The sequence below is a fragment of the Cyanistes caeruleus genome, chromosome 12, assembly GCF_971803275.1.
Source record: "Cyanistes caeruleus chromosome 12, bCyaCae1.hap1.1, whole genome shotgun sequence".
Classification (NCBI taxonomy): domain Eukaryota; kingdom Metazoa; phylum Chordata; class Aves; order Passeriformes; family Paridae; genus Cyanistes; species Cyanistes caeruleus.
This window is the reverse complement of record NC_141712.1, coordinates 9,482,589-9,497,740: the sequence shown is the minus strand read 5'-3', so window position 1 is coordinate 9,497,740 and position 15,152 is coordinate 9,482,589. Positions and strand designations below refer to the sequence as shown.

Sequence of the window (15,152 nt, the reverse complement as noted above, 5' to 3'; positions counted from 1 at the left end):
CCCACAGAGTCAAGTTGTTGAAGCTAAGTGGGTTTTGCCCACGTAGTGTGTCATCTGCAATTAGCCACCAGGGCAGGGCCCCTCTCAGAGATGGGCACAGCTGGTCTCCTCAGCATATGTGAGGCCCCATCCCATTCAGAAAGAGACAGGGGACTCTGGCAGTCATCCTAACCTGCCTGCCTGTGGGATGGGGTACCTCGGCCTCTCAATGACAGAACTACAAGCTCCCTGGAGGCAGAGGCTGGTTTTGGTACTGTTCATTTGTGATATCTCACAGGTGACACTTCACTGTCTGTTTTGCTGGTTTCTGTTAGAAAATAAATTGCTGTGTCAAAAAATTGATGCAGACACCTGGAATGTTTTGGTGAATGACGAGGCTTGGAGGGCACATTTTTCCATTAATAAAGGTGGATAGAAATTCCCTTATAATCTCTTCCCAGTGCATTTGCTTTTGTGAGCCCCTTCCTATCTGCCTGTCCCTACTGCAGTGCTGTGGGTCATGGTTATGCTGCTGTCACATGGGCCTGTGACAGTGCACTGTCGCTAGGAAGGTACCACAAGCCAGCACACAGGGCTGTGTGGAGACACTGGTATTTCAGGGAAGTCTTGAAAATAATTAAAATTCCGTCTGGTCTCTTCATTAAGAAAAATACTTCCAAAGAGAAATGGGATGCCAAAAGGAGGGAATACCCCTTCTCAAGTTCGAGAATCCTCTCTGTGGGGCCCTTCTTTCATACTGCAAAGCACCTGCCCAGTGGGATGTGGCTGTATCCCCACCACACTCTGTGCCCCTTTCCCATGCCCACTCTGACTCCCAGGCTCATGGAAACATTGGAGGTGAGATTTCAATATTGAGGTTCGATGTGAATGAATGGCATGGATGTTGTTTCATGAAGAAATTGTTTGAGAGCAAATTGCTGTGGATCAATGTAATCTAATTCCTTTGCTTCTGTGATCTAAATACCTGCTTTAATAATTTATTAAGGGGTCTGCGTCTAATGGGCAGAAGGGAAATTATAAAGGGTGGTTTAACAGAAAGTGGTATAGGGCAATAAAATATTGAAGTCAGTCATTAAAAGGTGGGTGATGTCAAAGTAGTTAAAGGTGGGAGGACAGAGGGAAAGTAAAACAGGCTTTGAGTGTTGGGCAAGAAGCCCTACAGGACTATTAGAAAGTCTGGTGGGTATGAGGTTTGTTCTGTGCATTTCCATAGACCCTAAGGGCATGGGCTAGGCTAAAGGGTCTTTCGTCTCTGAATTAGATTTAAACATAAAACTGAAGATATACTATAGGAGGTTTCAGGTTCTCAAAATTTGCTGGTCTTTTCTCCTGTGCTATGAGCTTAGTTCTCAGAAAGGGTTTGTTATGGCTTGAGCTGCTGGACTTGGGGCAGAGAACCCCTAAAGCAGCCTTGCAGGCAACTTGGTCCTATTGGGGGACTCAGGTGCACAGAGCCATCCAGGTGCCACTGTGTCAGCCATCGTCCTTTTCTTCTTGTTGTATGGCCCATTTATGGAGGAAAGTAAAAGCAGACAAAAGCTGTTCTGAGGTACTTTTGAAGGGAAACATCTTCACTGCTCACACTGTCCACAGAGAGTGAGAGGACTTAAGCTGCACAGCAGTGACAGTATTTGGGGCAAAAATAGCACCAGGAGGTACAAGGAGGATTTAATTGCACTGAAAGTTCAGCAGATCTTGTTCAGTTACTTGAATGTAAGTATTCAGCTGAGTCTCACCAGAATAATAGAGTGTGGTACATTCTACTTCTTTCTGAACCTTATTTTCTATACTTATGGGGGTCCTTACACAAACTGACACACAGGGAATGTGGGTCCTGTTCACACAGTGCCTTTGAATTTGCTTGTGCAAAAGCCCTTAGCATGGACATCACATGGACATGATCTGGTAAACAGCAAGAATGAAGGCTTGGGGGAGAGGGTGGGATTCTTTGCCTTATTATGTCTTTAAATACCTTATAATGTGCTATTTAGGTTCCTGGACATAATTCTGCATTAAATAGAATGCAATTAGAAGGACTTACTTGTGCCTTGCTCTGCCTTTCAGGCAAGGACTTGTCCAAGACACCACTTTGATTTTCTGCCACATTGGAAATTCTTCCTTAAAGTTCTGAGGATATTTCTGAGCTGCAGGGTCCTGGTGACAGTCCTGAGGCTTGTGAGGGCTCAAACAGGCTGATCATGGAGGGCTAAAGAAATGCTGTGAAGAATTAATTATTTGCTTCATGTATCCTTGATTTTGCACCCAATAACAATAAGAGTAGGAAATTGTAATTTGCATTGATTTTCTATATATTTATTGTTTTTTGAAGTTTACTCTGCAGAAAAGCATCATTTGATGTCTTATACAATTCTGGATCCTGGCTGTACTCTGTGATCTCTTTGTGTATTTCTTTTGCTATTAATAGTACTTACTGATTTGTATGTAGTAAGTGATTTAGTCAAAACTACTTGGAGGCCAAATTTTCTAGGGACTTCTTGTGGTTTTACAGTATCATTACTAATGGGATGAATTTCAAATACATTCAAATTTGTTTAATGTTTAGCAATCTGAAGTCTATCTAAGCATTGCTTCTAGCGTGCCTGCTCTAAATGGTCGGTGTGCATTAGGAAAGGTTTGTATCCATGACATTGGTTCGACAGAAAAGCACCGAAATAAATAAATGCAACGGTAACACTTTGCCAAACTGTGTTCCAAACAAAATCCTTCCCCCCACTTTCATTCACCTCCAATTCTGACTGGCCCCTCCCCTCTCCCCCCTCTTGCCAAGCTTTCATTCCTTCATTTATGTGGTGCTCCGGAGCTGTTGGTTGGAGGAGCTCCACAATGGGGACAGGAGTTGGGACAGAGAGGCTGACAGGAGTAATGGCTTTGCTTTGTACGTCTGTCATCTAATGCTTAACTAATGCAGAATTACTGTCAGCCTCCCGTGGAGCTCACTTTCCTCTCCACCTGAATGCGTAATGACTCCGTGGCAAGGAATTTGAAATAAACACTTAATGGCTGGACATTTAGAAAATTAGGGAAGTAGCCGAATTTTGTCAGGTTATTGTCTCGCCAGGTCTCTCTGCCCCGTGGCAGGTGTGGGACAGGAGACACTGCGAACCCTCACGGCGCAGGTGGTCCCTGGGCACCGGGGCTCAGACCTCGCTGGGATGCAGCGCTGCCTGGGACACCAGCAGCCACTAATGCCTGAGCCTTTCTGCTCCGCTTGGGGCCGCCTTCCCCTGAAGGAGTGCTCTGCTCGCAGGAATCTGTCCCCGGTGCCAAGCCCCTCGCTGGCAGCCGCGTCCCTCAGCAGTGCTGGTGCGTGGGACTTCTCCTGGGCTGCAGAGCACCCTGGAGCCGCCGCGATGCTTCGCCCCAGAGAGCAGAGCAGTCCCTGCTGAGCTCTTGTCGCTCAGTTTGCAAACCCCTCTGGAACCATGTGGGAGGAAATATGTTTTCTAAATGGCAGTCATTACCAGCTAATGGGAATGTTAGCAAACGGGGAGAGCTTGGAGACGCGGGGGTGGTCGAGTGGGGGCCAGCAGGAGGGCTGTGCCACCACAGGGGCTTGGCAGGATGTGGGGGTTTGCTATGGGCAGCCCCAAGACAGCCAGTGCCTCCAAAAATGACCTCTGGACCTGGTGAGCCACAGCTTGGTAGGATGGAGGCAAACCCAGGTGGCATCTCCTTGTTGTCAGGATTATGTTCCCACTCCTCAGTATCTGTTCCTTCCCACAGAGGGGCCCAATGGTTTATGGGAGCACATGAGTATTTCCATGCTGCTTTCTGACAAAGTGGTCTGGGTTAGCTTTCATCAATTTTGCCTCAACTCTGCTCAGCTCTGTAGTGGTTTGCAGCCTGTCCCAGCGGCCCAGTGACAGCTGAAGCCAGCTGTGCTTCCTAGAGATACTGCTGGGATCAGAGGAGGTTCTTTGCCCAAGGTCCAGTCCTCCTGAGGTCTCTCTGGAATCTGCACCAAAATCCTGGGTTGTGCATTTCTACCTGCCTTGTCTGTCATCAGAGACATTTGGAAAACAGCCTTGACCTCCCTGCTTTGGGCAGGAAGCGTTGATATACACAGAAAAGTTGTGGAGGTGGAAACATTTCCAGCAGTGCTGTTAAAAAAGTTACACATCACCTTCTTCAGTGAACTGAGTATCCTGTTTTCACCTGTGGTGCAATCGCTGTGTTAGATCACAACTGAAGAAAACTGGCTGGGCTGAGATACCTGCTGTGAGTGGGCAGTTGTGAGCTCCTCAGCACAAGGATGGGACCACCCTGCCATGTGGGAAGATGTTTTCTGACCCCAGTGGTCAAATTTAAATTTGTTATTGTTAGGTTTTTTTTTTTTTTCCCCTATACTAATTTCAGCTAGCAGAAAACATTCAGGAGAATAATTGGGTTGAAAAAATTTAAATCTACCACAATTTCTCAGTACAACCACCAGGGAAAATACATTGCAAATACAAATATCAAATGAGGTTTTAAAAACAAGCAGTGTCAGAAGTGATTGGTATTTAGGCTTTGAAATACTGCATGAATATTGTATTTGAAGACTCAAACGTGAGCCAAAAGCACAGTGCAAAGGCTGGGGCTGCTGGGCAGTGTCCTCCTTGGGAGCCCAGCCAGTGTGGCCATGCCCTGCCCTGTGCTGCCACAGGTCACAGGTGCCTTTGATCCATGTATGCTGTGTTATATCCACACTGCCTCTAGAAGGGTATGGCTGTAAGGTGATGTGCAGCCCTGGGGAGGAGATGCCTGAACTGGCTCCAGTTCCCAGCAGTGCCCTGGGGGTCAGGCAGATCTTCCCACTGGCTTGTTAATAACCAGACATAGAGCAAGTCCTCGATGCTGGGATTTAATATGGGCTGTAGTTATTAATGCATCTGAAAAATGGAAACCACAAGTGAGATGCCATCTCCAAGCTGCACTAATGGAAGGATTGTTCCATTTTACTTAGCACAAGCCATTAAAACAGCTTTCAACAAATAGCCTGTGCATAAGGAAATCTAGGAAGCAACTGGTCACTGAACCTTGGTGTTTGTTCACTCACTTGTTTGCTAAGATAATAAAAAATATGCTTCATTAATTAGGATCATTCGTTTAATAAGGACCTACCACTTTTGAAAACATATTTGAAAGCTATTTCTGAAGGCTGTGTCTTTCAAGAATGTGTTGCACATGTTATCTGCCCAGAGTGCCTTGAGGCTGGTACCAGACAGCCTGGTCTGCATACCTGAACTCACACCATTGCTGTAGTGACGAATTGCAAAGCCATTGATTTGTCATGCACTTCTGGTTTCTTTCTCTCCACTGTTCTAATCCAGGCTCTCTGATGTGAGGTGATGTCTCAAGGCTCCTTTGCAGATCATGGCAACTGCTTGCTGTACCCAGACCTGCTAATGTGTCCACAGCAGGGTGAGTACTTTGGGTTGGACTGAGTGCAGTTTGTGTACCTTTATTCCTTGTGCCACACCACTGTTCTTATGGCTGATGCTTAAACTGAGTTTAAAAAATAAACAAAAGCCAAGAGATAAGAATGGGGTTAAGCAAGATTTCTGTGCATTCATAACTGTCCCACAAACTGCTGGAAATCACCATATTTTCCACCCTGTTCCTCAGGTCCTAGGAAATGCTTGGTGACCTGGTAGAACTTTGACATGCAGGTTATTTTTGTCTTCATGCATTTCCAAAGAAGGTAACTCAAATTGCTCTGGGAAAGTGTCCTAGGTCCCAGTGCAGACAAACCTGCATGAAGTTCCCAGGGCCCAACTACTTTGAATTCATGGGTCCAAACCACCAAATTTCTCAGCTTTAGAGCCTTGTCTCCTGTAACCTGCCAGTGCAGCAGAAATAGGAAGTCTTACCCAGCACATTCCTCCGGCCATGAGAGCTGCTTGCTTTTTGCCCTGGAAATCCTCAAAGTACCACAGAAACAGTGTTTTGGGAATCCAAGTTATTGTATCATGTTGATTCCAAATCCAGTTTACCCCCTTAACTGGTAAAGGATGTTTTTTCTTAATTGCAGCTGTTGTGAGCCAGCTTGACAGTCAGGCTGGAGCAGCTCCTTTCCAGGGATTACCATTGGTTGCTGAGATTTTGCCAGTCAAACAGAGCCTTCTGAGGCAGCTACAGCAATGCAGCTGAGACATGCATGTCTGCAGCCAAGATCAGTGTAGCCACAGAGACTCTGGTCCCCAACATTTCTGCATGACTGACTCACTTTGCAGGATAGGACAAGTACACACTTGTTATGTGTTGGTCAGTCATGCCCTGTACCAGATTCTACCATTTCTGAATAAAAGGAAATTGACCTTATGTTTAGACAGTGTCCTTGGAAAAACTTATTTCCACCTCACAGCAACCACAGTGACCCCCTAGGCTTCCACTCTTGGGTCTTCTAAAGCTGTAAAAAATGAAGGAGTGTTTGCTCAGCTCTTCCAGGGCTCCTGCACTTCTGCCAAGAAGTGACAAACATGGTACGCTTATCTAGCCACGTCCAGCTGTCAAATGAATTAATTGGTCACCCCCATCCTTTACAGAGTTTAGATGTCTCCTTCAAACAGCCACTTCCACACTCCATCAATGTGTTCCCCACAGCACCATCACCTGCCTCACAGGCACAGCTTTAATTGTTTTGTTAAATTTGATGCACAGTTTGTAGAATCCATAATCTCTTGTACATGATCCCTTTTGTAGGGGAGGCTCCACACAGGCTCATTCGTGTAGTTCCAGCAGACCTAAAAAGTCAATCTTCACCTCTTCTTGGTACAGCTCCATCTGCAGAAATCAGAGCACAAACGCAGAGTGAGAAAGGGCAGCAACAACAAGAGCAGAAGAAAGCAGCGTGCCTGGGAGAGGGATATGAGGAGTAAAAGAGAGAATTGTCTTTGATGTATTCGTTTCCTCTTATTAGTATCCATCTAGTGGTGCTCAGGCTGAGATAGCTGACCTGTCCAAAAGTTAGTGATCCACACACAATCCACTCCCAATAGTGCAAAGGTACAGACATCACAGAATGAAAATAGCAGAAGTCAAGATGAAGGAGGAAACCACGGGCTGCCAGATATGAGTGGGAATAACCTAAGTTCACCCAAGTGGCAGAGGTACTATCTTAGTTTGTGGAGAGTGAGGGGAAAAAATGTCTTAACAATCTCATTCTCCCACCTATAAGCACATCTCTTCTGTTTTCTATGCTGCCACTGATAAAGACTGCCCATGCTTGAAAGGACCTGGCAGGGTACAAGGTCAACCTTACACAATTTCCTCTAATTGTGTGGGTCTGGCTGACCTCCTTATTCCAGTGCAAGGAGGGATAACGGCAGGCAGAGATGACAAGGGAAAAAGACAGCCAAAACTTTTCCTGTCCCTGTGTCAAGAGATTTCCTACGATCACAGTGTGCAATTTCCATAAAACAGGCTCTGGATGTGCTGGTGGCTGGCTCCTCCCTCGGGCTGCCAGGGACTGCAGCCTGTTCGCACTGCCCACGCAAAGCACACAACAGGAGGCACAGGGCATTGCACACCCAAATTAGCCCAGCCCACCTGGAGCACATGGCAAGCTTAGGTTTGCCCCACTCTCAGCTTTCTGTTCCTCTGCCAAGGCATTGGGCTGTTCTGCAGAATAGAAAAAGGGGGGAAATACACCTGTGTGCTGTGAGCAAGCCCTGCACTCTGCTGCATAATTGCCTCCTTCAGCTGCAGGTCCTGGACATGCTAGATGATCTTTTCTTGATTCAGAGGATGGAGTGTTGCAGAGTGTTTTGCTATTTGCAGAAGATCTGCATCATCTGCATAGGTGAAAATGATAATTCATCCCCTGGGTGACTCACCACCCAGACATTGTGTGATGGCCCCCAGAGCATTGGCCACACCAAATCAAAGGCGAGTGCGTCTCACAGCTCTCCACAGCAGCACTTGTACAGCTCTTCCCAGTGGGTTTCTGTAAGTCTTGCCAGTCCTGGAAGGAGGTGTGCTGGGCATTGGTACTAGCTTAAAAGTTTATTTGAATTGCTCCCTGGTGACATGGCCAGCTTTGTGTTCAGCTCAGTTGGAAAGAGTTGAGAAAAAATTTCACAGAGACAGTAAGTCAATAGGTTTAGCTTATAAGCTCATAGGTATCACTTCATAATAATCTCTTTTGACAAATGGATGTTAGTTCTCCAGAAACTTAGCTCAAGAAAGCAGAAAATGAAAACTTGCTGCAAGTTTTTATTGCCAATGCTTCAGTCCAGTCACAGGGTGACTGCACGGTCTGTCTCCTTTCTCAGCGCTTGTGTTCCTGAGGAAATGAAAATCTAATAGATGGACAGCACTAATATATATCACTGGCTCTTAAAACTATGGGAAATAGTATCACAGGGAATAATTATTCAGAACCACTAAAGAGTTCTGTAAAGAGGTAGCGTGTTTTTAGAAGAGATTTGTCACTGCTAGAAGAAGCTGCAGGGTGCACCCAGTAGCTCTGTGGCTGTGCTGGTCCAGGGCTGGGTTGCTAACAGCAGCAACCTGATAAGACATACTGGGGCAAGGGGCAACATGTCCTTCCCTCCTGCAGCAGGACTGCTGCCAGTGACAGCTGTGGCACCTCCTCAGCTGGCACTTGGTGGCTGAAGGTATCTGGTGCTGGGAGTCCTCTCTATCTGCTACCTGTCCATCAGGTTGCAAATGCACTTTGGAGGGTGTAAGGACTATCATCTTAGTTTTCATGTTAATGTCTTGTCATTATGAGAGAAAAGGTAAAACACTGTTGATTGTCAGAGAAGCCATGTGCCTGCAATTTCCATTGACTCTTGTGGGACCTTCAGATGCTCAGTTCATTTGCAGTGGCCCTTCCCAAAACACAGGCTCATTTAAACTGTACATGCTCATGGTTTTCACTGTGTTCTTCTAGATTTTCTGCAGCTCATGGCAGGTGGCCACTTGTGCTGGTGCCTGGAGTTGCTGCTGCTAATGGCTGAACCACACTGCTGACTTCTCCACTGGCATTGCTTAGCAGAGGTGGGGCTGTGTCTGGGGTTTTCCTCACCTCCTTCCAGCTCTTTTTCAGAGGTCTCACCTCACTCCTGCTGAAGGAAACACGATCAATTGAACCAAGAGTGGCTGGCCCTGGACCCGCACTCAGCTGCTCCCTGGGCACTTGCTGCTACCACCCTGCACCACTGGAGCTGAGGAAACCCAGTCTTCTCTGTGGCTGGTGTTCATGCCATCAGTGCTGGCCTCCCAGAGCTGCTGCAGGTGAAATTAATACAGTCCCCCACACAAGGAGTGAGTGTGGCTAAAAAACCCAGGGGCTGTGTCCACCTTCAGCTCCCATGCTCTCCATGCCCCAGCACCATTGTCCTGCACAGAAACCCCAATGAACTGAAATTGTGTGTGTAGGATATTCAGCCTACTGCCCGTGCCTGTAGCCTGTAAGATCTTTGCCTGGCCCTACTGAGGAGATCCCAGGTCAGTTTTGCTGGAGCCATTTCAAAAGCATCCTTTAAATCTGTGCACTGCAATGGCTGTCACAAGCGCTGGGTGAGCAGCCTGGCCGTGCCGGAGCCCTGGCTGGTGACTGCGAGTGGGAGGGTGTAGAAAAGCCCCTGAATGAACAAGGGCACAGGCTGACCCTGGGCTGTCTTGAAAAAGAGCATTGTATCTTCTTTTCTAGCTTTTGTTTTCTGCCAAGACATGTATTGAACAGCCATCTCAAGTCATGTGAGGATGTTAGGATGTACAAAAGAGAAAAAAAATGGGAAGACATTGTTTAATAAATAAAGTTATGGGTTGACATGCCAGCATGGTGATGATACAGCAATTCTGTGTGCCCAAGACACTACATGATCACAGACCCCTTGGGGGAAATATACTAGGGTCAGACCTGCACCCTTCAACACTGCTCCTCTAGCACTTGCAAGCCACCCCAAATAAGCACAATCCCCTGATTTTTACTCCAAAGGCTCAGTGCTCATCTGCTGTGAGCTGCAGCTAATGACTCATGGTCCATGGAGAGCTTTCCAGTTGCGCTGTTAAACCCTTAGATATGCACTTAAATCTTATGTTAACAATAAAATGTGAAAATGTACATATCCAGGTAAAGGCTTCATGGAGAATGGAAACATGAGGCTAAAAAATATCTTGACTATATAAATACTTTGTTTATTAGAAGGGTAATGTTATATATATAATTTACCAAGGAATTTCTAGCTGCCTGTTTTCCTGAGTGTCATGATAATATCTTGGAGTAATTACTAGGTAGACAAACAGACAGATTTAGCCTTAAATGTAACAGAGCTTTTTAAAGTTGGATGTAGTTTGTTACTCCCCATGCTGTGCAATCATACTTGGCTGCCCATCATGTAGGGCTTCCTGAGGTACTGGGATCAGGTGATGGCACTGCACTTTAAAGGTCTATCCATGGTATGGATACCGTTAAATAGTCTCACCTCAGGCTTTGCAGGATGCAGGAGTGTGAAATTGTGGAGAATGGTGGGTATAACTGTATAAGGAAAAAGAAGAGCTGATGTTGTTCTTCTTATGCATACCCAAATATTTCTAATTTTTGTTGATTAAAAACCAGCTTACACCCAGAAATGTTCAAGATAAGAGCCACCATGCTTTTACATTTTTGGCCAACAAGGATGCATGCTGCAGGAGCCAGTAGCCCATGGCAAATAGAACCTCATTCAGAGACTGCATAAAACTACAGCTGGCTATAAATCACAAAATTTAACCTCACATCCCAACTGTCCTACATTTTCCAGTAGTGCATTATTTTTCAGTCTTACACTTACCATTCTGAAGGTTACCAGAAATTAACATGAAGCCCATTTATCCCGATGTGGTCATTACATTTTCTATGTGTGTGCTGCCTGAAACAGCACATCAGTGATTGCTCTAACCTCTATAACCACAATTCACCATGACATGAAAGCTATGGTGGCACAGAAAGTGATTTTATTTAATACTCAGTGTACCTGAGGACTGAGGCTCGTTCCCTGTTTTGAGGAGGACAAGCCAAGAGAGAAGCAGGGCTTTATGTGGGATGGGGCTCCAGAAGGAGGGACGGATGCTGACACAGTCACCCTTGTCCTACTCTTTAGGCAGGCTGTTGTGCCACAACAGCACCAGGTTTGCTTGATGTAGAAATTACAGATCACACCGGTTTACATTTCTGCCACAGGAAGCATCTGATGCTTTTATTTGGAGTAGCCACTATGGCAACTACTATTTTCTCCAGTTAATTTTAGACTCAAGAAAACCTAATTCCTTGGGGTTGCTCCCGGTGCCGCAGCCTGAGAAAGCGCAGCACCGTGTCGGTGATCTGTTTTCCACTGGGGCTGCCGCGATGTGCTGCTCCACACCGCTCCAAAAGAACTGGGGCTGCTGTAATTAACGTAGCAAAACCTTGCTCCTGGTGCCAGTTAATTCCTTATGTTTATATGGTGAAGAGTGATGAAGAATAGAACTAAAATATTCAATGTTGGAAAAAGGAAAAAAAAAAATAGGCAAAACCAGAAAAATGTTGTGGGGATGAAACCAGCTTCTGTGCACAGAGAAATAGGCTGAATTGGCAGGCCCGAGGTGTGGGGCAGTAGCTGGGAAGGGCTTGGAGAGAGCAAGGTAAGCACTCTGGCTGTGGAGACCTCACATCATCCATTTTCCTTGAAACAAATACAAGCATGGCAAAAATCTTGCAGTTACGTTTGCAGGGTGACGAAGGGCAAGAAATCTGCTGGCTGCAGCAGGACCCCCAACAGTCTCACCTCCCAGTTAGTTAACTGGTGTCTAAGTGAGACCTGCGGCTGTAAAAAGCAGGGAGCAGGAAGGGCTGGTGCTCTTCAAAACAGGTCGGTCTTAAAATACACATTTCACTATCCAGACAAAAGTGAACAATTTGCATATTTTACCTAGAATATTGTAAGTACAGTGCAGCTCCTGCTGCGAGACTTTTGCTGGCTGCTGGTATAAGGTTTCAGGCTGAATATTTCTGGATTTCCACATTCCTCTCCACATGGAGCTTCACCTTTTCAGAATCCCCCAGTAACAGCACTGATGTTTTTACATTTGTATTTAATTCATCAGGATCTTCAGGTCTCAAAACTGGACCTGAAAAAAATTTTAATTGAAGGTTAGTTAATTGCTGTCAGAAGCAACATCTACTGTTTGTGTTTGAGGAACATGAAGACTGGGACTCTGTGAAGCTTAAGCAGGAGAGGCAGCATGGCCACAGTGTCACAGAAAGGTTATCAAGAGAGGAGTAATTGCAGATTTCTCTTTGTGGGGAAAAACCAAGAAGTCAGTTACACTTAAATATGAGAACATGCTTAAGTTAATTTGATTTTCATAATAGATAAAGCATGATGATCATTAACCAAAGCACTTGAGCTCAGAAGAAAGCTCTCTGTGGCCTGAGGAAGGCATACACCAAGACCATTTATGCTCTAGCTTCCCCTGTCCATGGACAGCATCCTCCTCTGGAGCCAGCTGGGCTTTTGAGGGGACTGTGTCTCCCTTCCCTGGGGGATTGGTCCCACCCACATGAATGTTTTCTAATTCTCTTCAGCCCAAATGGGTCACATTAGGGCAGACCAGTATGAAGCCATCTGCCTGTGAGCTGATGCAGGGACCCCAGAGGGGTAACTGGCAGCCATGTGGAGGGGGAGGACGCTGGACATCAGTGTGTTCAGCAGATGATGCCCTAATTCAGTTTCCAAACAGTGTTTTGCATTTAGGTTATGCTGACAGGGAGTACCCTGCAGCTAAGCAGGGAAAAAATCTGCAGATTTGCATGCTTGGGGGTTTGCACCAGTTTCTCTTCAGCCCTGTATAAGCAGTGCAAGTGAAACTGGGCTGCAGGTTCTGCAGGCAGGCAAAGCTCAAACGATCTGCCAGGCCAGCAGAGGCATTGCTGAACCCAGGCATCCCCTGCCTCGTGGGCAGCTGGTACCCACAGCCTGGCTCTGTGCAAATTGTCCTTGTGATGTGCTCCCCACTGATGGGTGCTTGGCTTCCTCACTGCCACAGCCAGCTCGTTTTTCTGGGAAGGAGAACAGAGCTGCTCTCCTGTGTGCTACTTAGGAGGACCTCCCATGCCCCAGATACATCAAAGTGTATAACGTTATCTCCTCATGGAAACGCTGGGATTCTGCTTCAGGACTTTGCAATGTTGGGGCGGTTTCTCACTGGGAGAGCAGGACCCGTGGGTGCTGGTGATGTGGGCAGTGGCAGCAGGCAGCTGGAGGATGTGGCACCTGCAGGAAGCAGAGACCTGCCAGGGGTTTAAATTGGATATCCCTGCCAGGAGCCCTGTGGCACCGGGCACTGGGAGGTCTCCGCTGGTGTTAATCTCACTCGCGTCTTCCTGCTGCGCTCCCTCCAGGGATGTGCTTGTAATGGGGCTGGAGGGTGCCAGCAGTGCATAGGAGTGACAGACAAGCTGTTACATTGTTATATTTTGCTACCTATCATTTTAATGTCACTTTTAATGTATGAATTATACCCCCATTGTGTGTAATTATATTTCTCCTCCCAACCCTGCTCAAGGAACAATGAGAAGATGGAGCTGTTAATATTAAAAACAGCACATCTCTCTCAAAAAAAGTTAGAGGTCACACCTTAATTCCTAGTACATGAGGATAGTTAATCAAAAGATGATGGGACTAGAATGAGTGTGGGGACAAAAATATCCTGCACAATTTCTTGTGGAATTTAATTAGAAAGGAAATATTAATAGCATCTGTATGTGCAACTCTGTTTTGCCTTGCAATGTGAGTAGCCTTACCTGAAGCCAGACTGATGAAAAGCCCATTGAACTTCTTTTTCTTTCCTCTTCTTTTGTATTTTTTTCCTTCCTTTAATAAAGGAAAATAATGAGCCAAAATCAATAATAATAATCAATAATAATAATAGCAATAGCAATAAACCCCATCAGGAATCAACTTCCTATCAGCTCTCTTTAGAATTTCTCTTTTAGGTCAAGAGATGATGCTAAGCGATGAGGCATTTTGCAAAAGTTTGTGCTCTACTTGTCCCAGTAATGAACCTTCAACCTTTAATTCTCTTAGTAACACATAGTTCCTCAATGGGAAAGTCACTGTGGGGGCCTTCATGTTGAAAAGCCAATTATTTATGCTAACTGGGGGCTTGGTACTGTTTGCCTTTGGTCCCTGGTTGCTTGGGCAGGCCTGTTCCGGGGCCACCCTGACACTGCGGGATGAGCGCTGGCTGCAGATCAGAGCTTCCAGGCCGCTTTCTTCCCAAATGAGGGACTGTGCTCCCAGGGCAGGGACCTCATTCTGCCTTCACATTCACAGAGTATGCCTGCTGGATGGCATGACTGCAGAATGTTTCAGCAGAAATATAGATAGCTCATTATAACAAAGGAGTGGATTTCCTTCCCACTCAAAACAGACTCAGGTTTTTAATACCCTTTTTCATTAATTTTCTCACAAAATGAAAAAAAATTGAATTTAGTCAGTGGTTTGCAACTTGATTTCAATTATGAGATCACAAAGCAGACTCTGTTTTTTAATGAATTAAGAAATTAAGGCTTTGTTAATTGAATTCTCCATGGCATGTAAAATGCTTTGTTCAGATAAAAACTGCAACAAAAATGCGAAGCATTTTCTTATGGTTATTTTGTTTGCTTTCCTTTTGTGGTTGCCACACAGGTGGGCTGGAGGCTGTCTGGGGGCCACAGGCAGAGGATGGCCTAGCTATGCCTGGTGCTGGGGTGCAGGCTTGCAGCTCTGCTGAGTTGTAATGGGAGATGAGAGGTGTGAGGAGGAAGCCAGCACTAAATAGGATAGGTCATCCCTTGTGGTCGTACATCTGTTCCCAAGTGTGCTTCAATGAATGCTGTGTATGAGGCAAACAGTCCATTCTTTGAGTACCTCTTTCTTTTTTTAATTTTTTTTTTTTTTACTGTTTAGCAATCCTGATGCTAAAGGAGATCAGGCACATAAGCCAACTTAAATTTCATCTTTTGTCCCCAAGGTCTCTGTTGCTGGTGCCAGAGACTGAGTGAAGCCAATCCCACTGTGCCATTTCCTTTTAGTTGGGTCCAGGAACTTGTCCAGTGGTTTCAAAACAACAGAAAATGTGCTCAGGTGTCCCCTAGGACACCTCTGCCCAACACAAATGCTTTAAATTGTCCTTCT

At 45.8% G+C, this 15,152-nt stretch overlaps 1 protein-coding gene across 4 annotated transcripts in view; it reads left to right on the top strand.

Annotated features, from left to right (window-relative positions):
• ZNF423 (zinc finger protein 423) overlaps positions 1 to 15,152 on the top strand; it is a 267,337-nt gene that overhangs the window by 8,125 nt on the left and 244,060 nt on the right. For 3 of the 4 annotated variants that reach the window (XM_086848260.1, XM_086848259.1, XM_086848257.1), the window contains exon 2: positions 5,334 to 5,424. In XM_086848260.1, the coding sequence (XP_086704386.1) occupies positions 5,352 to 5,424 (73 nt within the window). In that variant the 5' untranslated portion in view covers positions 5,334 to 5,351. Of the gene's footprint in view, positions 1 to 5,285; positions 5,425 to 15,152 lie in introns of those variants that run through there. The other variant, XM_086848256.1, reaches the window with a different exon arrangement.